Source organism: Leiobunum rupestre, chromosome 2 (assembly GCF_980474605.1).
Source record: "Leiobunum rupestre chromosome 2, qqLeiRupe1.1.hap1, whole genome shotgun sequence".
NCBI classification, from domain to species: Eukaryota; Metazoa; Arthropoda; class Arachnida; order Opiliones; family Sclerosomatidae; genus Leiobunum; species Leiobunum rupestre.
Genome location: NC_143385.1, coordinates 16,352,482 through 16,367,499, shown reverse-complemented (window position 1 = coordinate 16,367,499; position 15,018 = coordinate 16,352,482). Strand labels below are relative to the sequence as shown.

General features: G+C 38.7%; 1 protein-coding gene across 1 annotated transcript; it reads right to left on the bottom strand.

The window, feature by feature from the left end:
• Positions 1 to 8,072: 8,072 nt before the first annotated feature.
• LOC149956227 (uncharacterized) lies at positions 8,073 to 10,622 on the bottom strand. The gene is made up of 4 exons (XM_090164673.1): positions 10,504 to 10,622; positions 9,822 to 9,978; positions 9,464 to 9,634; positions 8,073 to 9,406 (listed from the first exon to the last, which is right to left on the bottom strand). Exon 4 carries the CDS (start codon positions 9,227 to 9,229, stop codon positions 8,267 to 8,269), a length of 963 nt encoding a protein of 320 aa, XP_090020799.1. The 5' UTR covers positions 9,230 to 9,406; positions 9,464 to 9,634; positions 9,822 to 9,978; positions 10,504 to 10,622; the 3' UTR covers positions 8,073 to 8,266.
• Between the last annotated feature and the right edge of the window lie 4,396 nt (positions 10,623 to 15,018).

Here is a 15,018-nt window from a genome sequence, read left to right as displayed (position 1 = left end):
AAAAGTAATTGAAATCACTGTTCATTTTACTAGCAATAGTAAAATACTAAATCAAATGTATAATTTATATTTTATTTTATTTAATAAATTTAAACCATAATACTGAACATTTTCAAAGAAAACTTTTACAAACAAAATTTAAAATACACATTTTTAAAGTTTAACTACCAGGCCTGGTCCAAGTCAGCTAGCGACTTTTATTTTTTAGTAACTACTAACGACAATTAACATCAAAGGATCTGCTTTATTTTTCATGCTTTGAAAACACTTAATTCATTAAAATCTCGAGTTTTTAAATATATGTAAAACACGAAGGAGCAGATCTTTTATTACAAATAAAAAAATAATTTAATTTAATTTATAATAATTTTAAACCAATAATTTAGTGAACTCAAAATTTCAAAACCGAAAAATCCAAAAAGTTACTTACTTCAACCTTTCTTCCGGTTATTATTTTTGTTTTGAACTTGGTTTACGTTTTAGTTTTACTTTACTATTCTAGAAAATTACATAACAAAGAACACGCGTATAATCTAGCCAATAGGCGCTAGAATAAACAGCTTCTGCCTTTCGCTAAGAAGTTTTAATACAAAAGGTATGAGTAACGGACGTGCAAGTTACTCTTTATATGGTCCTTGCCGCTGTGGCCTAAAGAGAGGTGCCAGAAATAAGCACTAGTTCGGAAATTTCACAGCGTTCTCCTCTGATGGCCTTGAAACTCAACAAATTAGAAAAAGACCCCAGAGTTTTAAGAAAATCGGGGAGAAACACCTAGGGATATCTCCTTGTAAGTGTGGTTTTTTTATAACGTATCTCTAAGCGCGAATATAAAGAAGAGAGAAAATCAGGCCCAGACAAATTAGCCCATAGAACAAAGGGAATGCTTCCAATACACGGCCATCTAGTTGGCTTTATAGTCGATGGTTAGACTAGCAGCTCTCACTAGATTTTCCGAAAGGCGCGAAGGTAGAGCTGACACTTCTTTGGGTCTTATGTCTCGTTTGGTATAAGTTTAATTTTTTCTCGGTACCAGTTGAAGGTTTGAAGTTTCCGTCTGAGCTCAATTTAAGTCAAATTGTGGTGTTAATAGAGATATTAAGTTCGCTCTATAAAACGAGCACCGGCTACGTAAGTCACTGTGGACATTAGACAGGTTAAGCCAGCAGCAGTAAACGTGTAGGGGAACTTACAAAGGTACTTCTACACTCCTAGTCTCTTACAAGTTCGCCCTACATGTTTTCTGCTGCTGGCTTGACCTTTCTAATAAAGCCACAACTACACTTCTACGCGTTATCCCTTCTAAATGGGTTTCTTGACCTTCAAAATATCTGTCTAGAAAATATACTAAAATATTATAACGAAAAATAACTACTATTTCGACGTTGCAAGTGGTGATTTCAGTCTTTAAAATGGAGATCTTTTAAATTGGACATTTGTAAATACCGGGTCTTCACGTTAGATTGATCTGGCTTATCTTCTCTTAAACCGAGGTTGATAACTTTTACGAATGTTGAAATTTAATTCGTACAGCGTAATAAAGGCTTATTGTGATTGAAATTTCAATAATTATACTTATATTGTAATCATACCTAAATATTCTCAGCTCTCAAATGGTCAATTACCTGTGCATGGTTAATAACAAAACGCCACTGGTTTAAAAATATGTTCAACGAAGATTTATTCAATTAAAAACAGTTGGAAATTTACAATGATGAATGTACGTGGCCTTGATAAAACGAAGAACGAAGTAAGGCAACGAAAGAGTGTTAAACTTTCAAAACGTAAATTTGATTGCAAATACTGTATTTACTCTACCACGAAGAAAGGATGTCTTAATAACCATCTAACAGTCCATTACGATAGAAGACCATTCAAATGTTACAAGTGTGGTTTCTCTACGACGCATAATAGTATTTTAAAAAGACACTCCAAACTTCATGTTGAAGATCTGAAATTTCGTTTGCAACTTCATTCTCAAATTAGGAAAAAGCCGCACGAACTTACACGTTATGAAAAGTCTAGCTGTAAAATACCAAATAAAAACCTTGATGCGGAGAAAGCAAAAATGAGCGACAAAGATGAAAAAATACATAAACAATGCGTCGTAAAAATTGATAATTTTGATATAACGAAATTCAGAAAACTGAAGTTAAACGGTAGTGCCTTCGCTATGATTCCACTGTCGACAAAGAAGGAAGTAAAATGTGACTTTGGAACTGAAAATTCTGTCCACGACTTCGTGCTAATTCGATTACCAGCGATTCCAGACAATTTTCCATTCGAGACGATCCCGTTATATATCTTGAAGAAAGAAGCTGATGCAACCGAAAGTGAAAAAGGAGATGATTGAAATTTAAATATCACCAAAGCTGAAAGTGTCAAAAAACGCGATTCCAAAAATTAAAATTATAAATATTTTTAAACCATGGTTTTTCATTATATTATTTAACTGTTCATATTTAGGATATTGAAAAAGATTTTCAAATTGGTATTGAATTATTTTTCTTTTTATGAGTGATTGAGACGTGCGGAACAATTCAGTCCGCTCGTCCATCTGATTAATTAGGGGTTAGATATGTGCAAAGGCCACTCCGACGGGGAGATACTTTGGGGATAGGGACGGGACATCCGTGGCGGCAGTATGACAACCACCCATTGGGGGATTGGTGGCTCTCCACATTTTCTGCCTAACAGACGCTTGGGATTACAGGACTACGCCACTAGTCGCGGCCTATTGAATCATTACTTTCCGAAAATAGGACTGGAAAAATCAGTGAATATGAGAGGGCGGATCTGCTTCTGCTATCGCAAGGTACGAAAGTTGGTTGGGGGAACCTTAATTTTGATCTAGGTTTGATAATAATAATAATAATAATAATAATAATCAGCTAGGCTAATACCCAAGGCACGTAGTTTCGTTGTGAAATAGAAGCTTGAATCAGTCTAGGTAGAGCAGCCTTGGAAATAAGGATTTTTTTAAACTGGTCCTTATGACCAGTAACCCCTAGCATATGAATTATTAAACTGGTCCTTATGACCAGTGACCCCCTAGCTTATTAATTATTAAACTGGTCTTATATAAAATGTTCCAATGTCATTTATAAGCCTAAAAAAACCTATACTACATGTTTAGAAGTTAGATAATGTTGGTAACATTAATTTTACACGTATTCAAAATAGTTAACTTTATTTTATGAGTACCACAAGAATAGTACAATATAGTACTATCTCACCTAAGACTACTACCATAGCCTAGAACAGCGGTTCCCAAATTTATTTTGCTATGGAACCCTAAATTATCCACCTATTCTGGTGGAACCCCAACTAATTTTTTTACTTATCTTAAAAGACGCTTGACACAAACAAAGATGGCCGCGCTGCGAATTCTCGGAACCCCTGTGATCCTTCCGCGGAACACCTTTTGGGAACCGCTGGCCTAGAAGACCCTCGTAATTTACCGTATTATCTCTCTCTAGGCCCCGTAACTCCAGAGTCCCCGGTCCGTTACCGCGTAGCCAGGTAGCCTACCTGTACTCGGGGGAAAGCGAGACTAGAGGATTGAGGCATTAAATTTAGAGTCCATGATTGAGGGTTTGAGGCCAGAGGGGGGTTAGACAGTTCGACTCGTTCGAGGGATGCGATAGGAGGGACTCTACATAAAACCTCGACGTGCGGCCGCGGCGGTAGTAAGTGGAGTCGCTATACATAGAAATCCAGTCAATAGGGAAATCAAAATTGATATAAATCTTGGATTAATAGGGCATCTCCCATTATTTGGAATTATTAAACTGGTCACCTCCTGTTTTTTTTGTTATTATTTCGAATTAATAAACTGGACACGGTGACCAGTGACCCCCCAAATTTTGAATAAATAAACTGGTCTGAGCAATTAATTAACTGGTCTTTGACCACCTGACCACCGTTATTTCCAAGGCGGCAGTAGAGGGCACAATTTGGTCATATTAATACATTTTGATATTTCGTAGGGTAAACGAAGATACAATTATTATATGTAGACAAAACTAATGAGTTTTTTTATTATAAAATTTAAATGTATTTTTCATGTGTTTTTATAGCATTTTTTAGATTTTTGACCAAAGTAGACGAATATTGGGATATATCGTAGGTTTCATAGGTTTTTGACCTACAAAATCGATTTCGACTATGGTGCTTTATCGTTCTGCGGCTTGTTCTCTTTTATATATAAGACATTATCCCACGAAACTATGCACCGTCTCTGGGCCTCTAGGCCAAGAGGATATGTTGGACATGACGGCTGTTCAGCTCAGCGGTAAATGTAGTATCTGTCACGTTGTAGAATGCCTCCACAGCCGTTTTGTTAAAGATTATTTCTCTAAGTTAAGCTTATATGAGTTTACTATTGGGTAGATTTTAGCTGGTTAGGTTAGGTTAGGTTAGGTTAGGTTAGGGAACAATTGAACACATTAGTTTAAATTAATATACTTATATCATATTTGTGAAAAAAAATTATTACACTGAAATCTACTAATATTTTATGATATTGGCCAAAATATCTCCAACTGGAAGCCAATTGCATACTTGGTTTTTGCCAATCATGGACAAGTAACAATACTCGGATAAGTATAGTACCACAATTTTACTATCCTTGGATGAGTTAATATAGGTTTTTGCCCAGCGATTGTTAATTTCCGCAAAACAAGCCGCAGAACGATAAGACACCATAGTCGAAATCGATTTTGTAGGTCAAAAACCAATGAGACCAACGATATCTCCCAATATTTGTCTACTTTGGCCTAAAATCTAGCAAATGATCAAACAATTGCACGTGCATCACGTGCTCAAAACGCCAAAAAACAAATTATTGAGGTACTAATAATATAAATATTAACAAAATCAAGGAAATATCTATCTAAAATATTGGTACTCTCGTCAAGTACCCGTTTGTACCCTGAATTTTCATTTTACAGGAAATTGAGAAACAAAAACGCCATCTAGGGGGGGCGACACTCATAGTAAAATCATACCTCAGTCTAGTGTCCTCTAGAGCAGAGGAGTAAAACTCTTAATTTATTCTATTTGGGAAAAATATCCTTAAATATAAAATAAGCTTAGTTAGTGGCGGCTCCAAAGAAATTCCCTTTAGTGGACCAACCATATTAGTTTGTGCCCTTGAATCATTGCACCCCCTATAATTTTCATATAGGCTGAAGTCACAGAGGTGACCATGGTAAATGTAGTCCGATTAGCGTAAGAAGACTGCCGGGAATTTTTTTATGTTCTTATTAAATGATTTTTAACGAAAAATACCCGGTAAAGTAGCGCAGAGAAAAATAATAGAATCGACCAATGAAACAAAAATTACTATTAATTCTTTAGAAAAGACATTGATCTAAAATATCCGCTCAGATTATTTTATTTTAAAATATCCGCTCAGATTATTTTATTTAATCGAAAAAAAAGTTAGGCCTCGGTCATAGAAAGATAAACGTGTAAAATACGATAGACTAGGGCTTAAATAGGATTGCAAATATTCGGCAGTTAATTTATCTCCGTATACATACTCTTTGAAAATTTCAACCGATTGTACCAAATTCACTAGATTGAACTAAATTCCGACCGCTACATCTATGCGTAATTTTAAAATCATTGCAAAAGCTATGCATGTATGGTAGGCTCTAAAAGGTAAATAATCCTGCAGAGACAGCACATATCCCTGACGGGATGATAAAACGCTAGTATGATTAGACCAACACCAAAGTAGATTTGAAGACAACTCCCACAGGTCCTACCCATGCTAGCCCCACTATTTAATTCGCGACCGAAAGTGTTCACACTGATCTCTTTCGGTAGCCTTCGAAAACTAGATGTATCGTATTAGGAAGCTGGTTTTCCACTACGCATAATGCATTTTTCTAAACGCGCGTCCAAACCTTTGTACGTTCCAAAGTTGAGTGACGTGCAGTTATAAGATTTCGAAAAATAAACAAATAATAATTAGCCCAAGTGACAAATGTTTTTTAATGACTTCTACAAAATGTTTTCAAAAATGCCACCTTCTGATGCAATGCACAAATATGCACGATGTTGCATATTGCGAAATGCTCCCCGAACCATTTCTGGAGTCACCCGGCGACATGCTTCGATGATTCTTTGTCGTAAATCTTCAACGCTCGTCACAGGTGTTTGGTATACGTAGTCCTTTACGAATCCCCAAAGAAAAAAGTCGAGTGGTGTTAGATCAGGGGATCTTGCAGGCCAACGAACAGGACCAGTTCTTCCGATCCATCTTCCAGGAAACTCGTCGTTTAGATATGCAACCACGTCACGATATTGGTGAGGTGGCGCCCCATTTTGCTGGAACCAGATGAGTCTGTACTCGGCCAGAGGAATGTCGTCCAACACGTTGGATATTTCATTTTGAAGGAACTCCAAGTAGTTTTGACCGTTCAGACGATTTGGCAGGAAGAACGGGCCAATAATTCTGTCACCTAAAAGAGCAGCCCACACATTTAAGCGAAACTGCACTTGGTGGCGGTGAGGAAATCCCCAGTGTGGATTCTCGTAGTCCCACATATGTTGGTTTTGACTGTTGAAAGGCCCATCTCTTCCGAATGAACATTCGTCGGACATCAGTAGTTGATCGTGAAAATCCTGGTGTGCGTCAGCCATGAGGCAAAACCAATTGCAGAAGTCGAGTCGGCGCTGTCTATCACCGTCATGCAGTCCTTGGTGAAGTGTCGCTCGATAAGGATGAAAATGGTGTCTTTCGAGTGTTCTCCAAACGCAGTTTCGATCCAACCCTAAGTCAAAGCTGGCAGTCCTGACGCTCGCTCGAAGTAGGCAAGTATGGTGTTTTCCATGTCGATGTCCTGGAGACCACGACCACGAAACCTCGGATTGATATTACCCCAGTTGTCGAAGTCGCGGACCACTAAGAACCGTCGTATGACTTGGTCTGCAATTGGGAAATCTTCGTCTAAATAACTGACTTACTAGAGTAGCATTACGACGACCTTCTCCGTAGAATAATTCTAGCATATGAGCGCGCTGATCTCGAGTGTAAAGAGGCATACTGGACAACAATCGGCCAAGCTGAGATAATGTTTTAACTTTGAAATGTAAACGCTTTAAATACTACTCGGACAATTGATATTTCACGTTAAAAAACAACAAAAGAAAAATAAGCGTAATTTTTGGTCTACAAATCTTTGTTTGATGATCTTACTCGTAACCACGTCGAAATGGAAGACGCGGTCTTTGTCTACTTTGTCTAATTAGGTGTTGAACGTAATAATTTTCTTTAACAATAACTTTTTTCAGATCTGATTATTAACTACATAGCTGAAAGCATAAGTTCCCTAAAATAAATGTACATGTGTGTTGTGATTATGTACGATTGTTTACGTTAAAGGCTATTGCCTGCTAGTACAACTTGTTTTTTCCCCCGACTTCCAAACTCAGTGAAAAATAGGTCTTTTTCAACCGAACCAAAATTATTTTTACACTTTCGACTATGCCCTACATCTTTTCTATTGAAACATTTTGCGTGACACCTACCGGTGAAAATAAAAAATTCCAAAACGGCACAAAATCGTTCGATTTTTCTGAAATTTAGTAACCAAAGCCTTCCATACCTAACAAATAAACCCTGAAAATTTCAGAACCCTAGCATAAATACATTTTGAGAAAATGGCCTGATCGAGCAAATTGAGACACCCTGTATAATTTAGGTTAAAGTCCACTAAATAGGGTATAAGCTGTCTAACTAAAATACTCTCCAATGGCTCTCTGACGACGTTTTATTTCGCTATTTTGAATTTTAATTTCCTTTGCCATTAATAGATGGCACCACGCTCTCCAGTAAAGTGGCTTTTTTTCATCGGCGGCGGCGCGATGCTGACCTTTTTGTTGGTTGAACGAAACTTTAACGGCGGCGGTGTGGCGCGGCGTTTATATTAAGATTAAGACGTTAACAGTACTAAATACCAAAAGACGTGATAAAGAAGAACTACATTTTTGTTAAAGCTGCCAAGAGACTGATATCAACGGAAAATCTGGTAGCCCTGTTAAAAAATATTATAAACCGTCGGCGGCGTCGGGGTTTACTTGGTACCACACTAGAGCCACCACGAGCTTCAATAAATCTACACAGGGCGAATGGGAATGTTAATTACCCTATGTAATAATTTTAATCATATAACAAAATACAAAAACACGGCCAGTTAAAACTTATCGAACAAAGAATTTAAATCGTAATTCAAACTTTGATTCCATCGTGACAAAGTCAATCTGGAAGAATCATGGAATCGTCGATTTCCCGCTTGACGTCTATATTTTCAAGAGGTAAAAAAAAACCGGAACCACATAACTGTTCGGTTTCGTCTAGCGAGGTAGACGGTTGAATTTCCAATGTAGGAGATGTTGGGATATTCTGGTCGTGTTCTAGCTCGGAACCATAGATTACGTTATACGCGGTGGAGTCCACGTACAAAGTTTGGCAGTTATGATATTGAGGAATGCTAACGTGATTGAATCTGTTACGAAAACTCACGTCACACGTATTGGCGATTGTTTTATAATGGTGAATTATCGTGAAATATCGTATATCCTTCTCCGACATCTTTTTAACTTTAACGAAACAAGGTCGATGAATTTTGTCACTTTTATCGATATTTTTTAAATATTGGTCAACCCGAGGAGTGCTTAAAATATGATCTTTGATAATATGCTCCGTTATATAACATTGACGCGTTGCGGTAAAAGAACAACCCTTGCGACTACACGCGATTGTTTGCTGGTAGTTGTTGATATGGATATTCGTATGGCGACGCATAGCAGTTTTAGAAACGGCGCTGTATTTGCATTTTGGGCAATTGTACGGTTTTATTTTGGAGTGGACATTTTTTAAATGCACGAGTAAATATCTTTGAGCCGCGCTTGAGTACTTACACAATTTACACGAAAATAGCTTCTTAATAGCGTTTTGATGTCCAACGTTGTTGCCTTTAGTTAAATGGCGTTGTGTGGTGGAAATTTCGTGGTGATTCATGTCTTCAAATGCTTCGTTTGAGTTTCTCGAGCCATCCGCCATCTGGTGATCACGGCATTTGTTTGGGCAAATCTTCTTTGCGTGAGTTTCTAAAGCGTGATATGTTATTTTTCTTTTCGTCGATGCTTTAAAATCACAACAACAACATTCAAATGCATCTTCAGAATGTTTATTAACACGAATTCTAGATTTAGCCATCCGAGGCCCTTTGCGATCATTTAATTAGTAACGAAATGAATTTCTACAACGAGATCTAGTAATTGTCTTCTTGATAATTGTTTGAAGTCACGTAACTCTTTTATTTTTCTTTATTGTCCAAGCTGTTTTAGAAGTCGTACTAAAGTTGCACTATGAACATTTAAAAAGGTGATTATCCTGTAAGCAATATTAGTTTGGCTTTGTGCTATTATGAATTCGTAGATAGTGCTTTACCGTGATTTATTTGAACTGTAAATAATAGCTTGATTGCCTTTACAAATACTTTCTTCTGAAGTACATTGATTACAGTTGGCCATTGACGAGTTAATGGTATCGGTAAAGTTGTGATGGAGATTATTACAAGTGTATAACATCTCAATATTATATTCCTTGTTTCATGTAATTCTGACAAATAAATTTAATTTTTTTTAGCAATCTTATCATGTGGAATAAAAATTAAGAGAGTATCTCTTGGTTCGTGATGACGATAAAAAAATCCTGCACGCACGAAAAAGACCTCATGTCAAACCACATTCTTATCAGCTCTATTTTAATACTTAGATTAAAATTCCTATACAAAACGACTCCTGACCTTTCTTCGTGGCTGTATACGTCCAAACGCTTTTAACGCCATCGTTGGTTTAGCTGAATCGTAGTGCGCCTTACGGCGACGTATTTTGTAATTTGAACTGATTTATTTAGATGGGGCTCGAAACTTGTTTAGGTTTCGGAATTTCCAATTACGAGAACTAAAACCTCGTGAATTAAGTAGTTGCAGTTAAAAGACATCAAATTTAAAAATCGCACACAATAGTAATTAGATTAATGGTTAACTCCTGGCATTTTGAAAATTATAAACATAGAAACTTACATCCTACCAAGGTTAGTAGAAATTCGCTATGACATCCTACGTCGTACTGCTAAAATTCCAACAACGCATCTTTGATTAATTCTCCAACTACTTCTGAATGTCCCACTTCTCTATACAAATAGAATATAAACACTGAGCACGGCTCGTTAGGTTATTTTCGTTACATCCGGCAAAATGACTTTATCTATATTCTTATTTTGCCTTTACCGCTTTAGAAATAAAAAATTATGATGGTTATATTAATTCCTTATTCAGATTTCAAATATCTGACATGAGCTAAATTAGTTTGTTGCGGAATTAGCCATAAACAATTGTGAAATACAATAAAGTGCTGTATCGTTCCGGATTTATTGTTAGTAATTTTTAAAAGTATATACTTAATAATGTTTAGAATATTATTTACCAACTTTTTGTATTGATAAAAAGGCTAACATTCGGCGTATTACTGTAGCGATAAGTTTGTAAAATGTAATTATTAATTCAAATCGTGTCTAAGGGTTAACGGTAACAGTTCTGCGGAACTCGCGACATTTTGGACCTCGCTCAAAACCCTCCTTTATGTTGTCTTTTATAATCAATAAATCAATCGTACCCAGTGCCCGATTTACCTATGTGCTAGGTGTGCTACCGCACAGGGCCTCGCGATTTGAAGGGGCCTCGCCGCTTCTAGGCTTCCACTCTCCTCCGAAAGTTAACTGATTTTCTGAGTTCAAGGTTCAGTTAGCGCATAGCTCCCTCGAGTCCCCCAACCTTTTTAAATCAGATATTTTTCTTTCCTTTCAAAGTTTCAATCCAATTTCCCAAATAAGATTTGATTGATATAGACTAGTTTACTTCGGTAAGTTCGGTTAGGCCTACCTAACCTTACGCGAGCAAGCCGCGACATGATTCAAAAGTCAAATGAAAGTGACGAAACCGGCAGGCTGACAGCCAGGCCTCGAACTTCACTACAACAAAATTCTAGAAGCTAGTTTTTACTTTTGACCAATCAGAAAAAGCCTGGCTTAAATTACTTTATCCGAAATAGTCAATTACGTTAATTCAGTATACTCTCCTCCCAGTAGGCCAGCGGTCTCTTCAAAAGCGTGTAGACACGGTCAACTGTGAGTCTGCGATCACGGGCTGTTCGAGATAGCGCGAACAGCACGTGATCAAAGTGGGTTGTCTGGGCGAAGAGGAAACCATGACGGCACGGGTTGCGCTGCGCCGCAGAGCTTCCCAGTGGCCAAGGCAACAATATCGCGCAAAAACGAACTCATAAGGGATTCTGAAAAATCAAAAGGTCTCATATCGGACTCGTGTAAATAATATGGAAAAAATGTTCTACTGAATCGTATCGTCAGGGTTAAATAGGGTATCTTTACACGACTGAAGAACGTGCGGACATTAACTTTACGTAGCGGATGGTAATACATATTATGTTCAAAAAATTTACCTTGAAAGGTATCCCAACAAGAATATCTTGAACCCACGAATTTTCGCAAATGTCCATCGTCGATTGCGGAGACCGGCGCCATACAGATAACATTTGATAGTTAAACTACTTGTAATTACTTAAAAGTGTAGTAATTACTTTTCAGTAAAGAGACTAACCTAATTTGCTTACAGGCAGCCAATCATGACAGAGGCTGTCCGGATACAATCATTCTTCTGCTTCGCGTGCTTTTCACGATGACGGACAGCACCCTTATCATCGGCAAAAGGTGCAAGATCTTACAGCAACCGATTTCCCATTGAGTGTGGATTTTTGCGCGATGGTTTGCCGAACGTTCCGTCGAAGATTCCGTTTTTCCAACCACTGTGGTCTTCAGTGACGAAGACGCATTTTCCAGGGTGGGTGTATTTAACACTCACAACCAGCAAGAATGGGCTCATGTAAATCATCATGCAAAGTTTACTAGTGGTTATCAGGAAAGATTATTTGTTAACTTCTGGGCTGGATTAACGGAGACTATTTGATTGGTCCTTACATGTTGCCGCCAAGAGTCAATGGGATGACGTACAGTGCTTTTCTGCGTGATGACTTACCTGACCTTCTAGATGATGCCCCGCTAGCAATTTTACGATAAATGTGGTTTCAGTATGACGAGGTTCCGGCTCACTTTTCCTTGCGGGTTTGTAAGTTCCTTAACGAACAATTTCCGCAGAAATGGATTGGTCGAGGGGGTCCAGTCGCCAGGCCTGCAAGATCTAAGGACGCTAGACTTTTTCTTGTGGGCTGGATGAAAGATTTTGTCTGGAAACTCCAGTTGAATCAGAGGTGGATTTAGTTGTAATAATTAACGCCGCTGTGGAACCCATTCGTACCACACCTGGAGTGTTCGAGGACATACGCTCATCTCTTCTTCGCAGTTGCCTTCTTTTCTAAGAGTTTGTAGGACGAAAATTTTAGCATTAAAAAAATAACGTTTCGCACACGATAATGTTTTGGTTATTTTTTTTATAAAGTCCCATTTTCTTCCTACCCTTGAAATTGGCTTACCTATCTGGATTCTTGTGTTCGTGTGGTAGACTACTGTACTGTTAGGTGTCTTCAGGCCGAACTTTAAAACACTCTAGAGCTTGTCCAATTCGTTGCAGAGGATCGCCACGAAGACAGTTATACATCTTTACTCAACACCTCAAAATTTTCTGTACTGAATTTTCAAACACCCTGTATAATATTGAAACATCTTCTTAAAGCCGCGACTTACTTTAACGCCGCTGATGCGCTACGACTTGGCCCTTAATGGGGGGGACGACAGAATAACCTGCGAAAGTGAGATTGGTGAATATAGCGAGAAGCCTTCACACCAGGCGTGCAATTTAGAAACTTTTACCCGGAAATGGAGCCGCGGTACACAATATTCAGCCTGGGCGTACAAAAATACAGAAGAGGGCACAGAAAAATAAACAATTTAACAAAAATTTAAGTTAGAATAAGGCACACGTAGCTGTGATGACTGTTTCATTTCTGGAAAGGCACAGTTGTTTATTGTCTCTAGAAGAGAACGTCGGCACTTACGGTGCTTGTGGCAGTCAAATAAAACATGCTGATTATCTTCCCGTGCCCCACAGTGAGGACAAGAGTCGGTGGGGCTTAAACGAAATCGACTGAGGGTAGAATTGGTGGGTAGCCGTCCACACCCGAGCCACGCCAGTAGAGTGTCGTCACACCGCGAGAGTTTAACGGTGAAGGCATCCCTAGAAGGGGCCAGGAGCCCGGAATAGACTGCCAGTGCTGTGTCCACGCGGAGAGGACCGACCACGCGCTGGCAACCTTTAATTCCGCAAGAGTAGAAGGTAGAAGGAAGTCTACCTTCGAAGGACGAATCAACCCAGTAACAGACACGAGCCGATCGACGGACTCATTACCAGGAACTCCAACGTGAGCCAGACACCACAAGAAGGTAATTGGGCTAGTGTACCGATCGCATAAATTATGAATAAGCGTAACCACCGGGTCAAGAGATCGCTGACATAGTTGTGTGAGAGCGCTTTGTGAGTCTGAACAAATCACTAAAGCTCCTTTAAGATGCGTGAACGCGTATGATAGGCCCATTTGGATCGCGAAGAGTTCTATCCTATTAATAGGATGAACCGAGTCAACCAGCGAAGTCGCACCCACCTTGAGAGAGGGAATCGAGAATGCCGCACCTGCGACACCTGAATCAGGAGCTGTTGAGCCGTCCGTAAATATCACAAGTACCTCCACGGGGGCCTCTATAAGTATGTTAAGCACAGGGCCTCCAGTAGTCTAAATCCGGCACTGATCAGGTGGGTAAGAGTTCCTGCCTTTTTAAGGTATCTGTGCATAGCAAATTTCGTAAGTTCACGTATATTGAAAGTTCTGACGCCAATGATGCAGGGTTGGCTGGTTTAAACCATGGTTTAATGTTAGTGATTAAAAAAAACAATGGTAATAATTTGGTTTCTTTAACTAAAAATTATTCCAAAATGTTTGCACATTTTCTTACCGAAATGATTAAATTTCTAAAACATTTACAAGGTGACCACATTTCCTATATTTGCAATACCTTCCTTTAATGTCCTTAGGTTTTCTCATGGTGTTTCAAAGGTTATGCAAAAAATTTAAGGAGATGTAGGGGGTGAGTTGAGAAGTATGCCTGTTTTTGTCCCATTTTCCTACGATGAGTTAAAAGAGCTCCAGAGAGCTTCAAAGTGTGGTCTACTAGCCCCTGGAAGTAGGCTGCAATAAGCGCAAAACCAAGCAGCAAGGAAATGCGAAAATTAGGGTTTGGGTTTGTGTGATAGGTAAAAAAGGACTTTGTAAACAAATCGAGGTAACCAGCGTAAAAAGTAAACTTAAACAGCATTTAAAGTCGTGATGGACGGCGATTTCTCATCACTTTCAAACTGCAACAACAGAGTTAACTTCGGAAGAACTGGCGGATATTCATTTCGGATGGTAATGCTTTGGCTGCTCAACGTCTCTACCAGGAAAGGTACCCGAAACGGCGCATCCCCGACTCACGGACTTCTAGCAATGTCCATCGTCGATTACGTGAGACAGGCACATTCTTGGTTCGTTACTTAATTGTTTACTTAAACTTCTCTGCGACTGGTTCGTTAGAAACGTATTGTTGGTTTTACAGAACAGGAACGAAGTAGGTCGACCAGGGGATGCCCGCAATGTTCAGTTGGTTTTGTGCTTGTTCCAGCCTACTTCCAGGGGCTAGTAGGCCACACCTGGAAGCTCTCTGGCGCTCCTTTAACTCATCGTAAGAAAATGGGAAATAAACAGGCATACTTTTCAACTCGCCCCTACAACTCCTTAAAATGTTTGCATTACCAATTGAAACACCCTGTTAATTCCGTCGTCGTGTACCCTTCTTCATCCTATATTTCACTTGATTTATCTACTGTTTTTCGATAAGAATACTTATTTGGCATATGGTGTTTCCAAGAATGTATTTAT

Coding starts and splice junctions, on each gene's coding strand:
- LOC149956227 (XM_090164673.1), bottom strand. CDS start 9,229: ATGGCTAAATCTAGAATTCGTGTTAATAAACATTCTGAAGATGCATTT.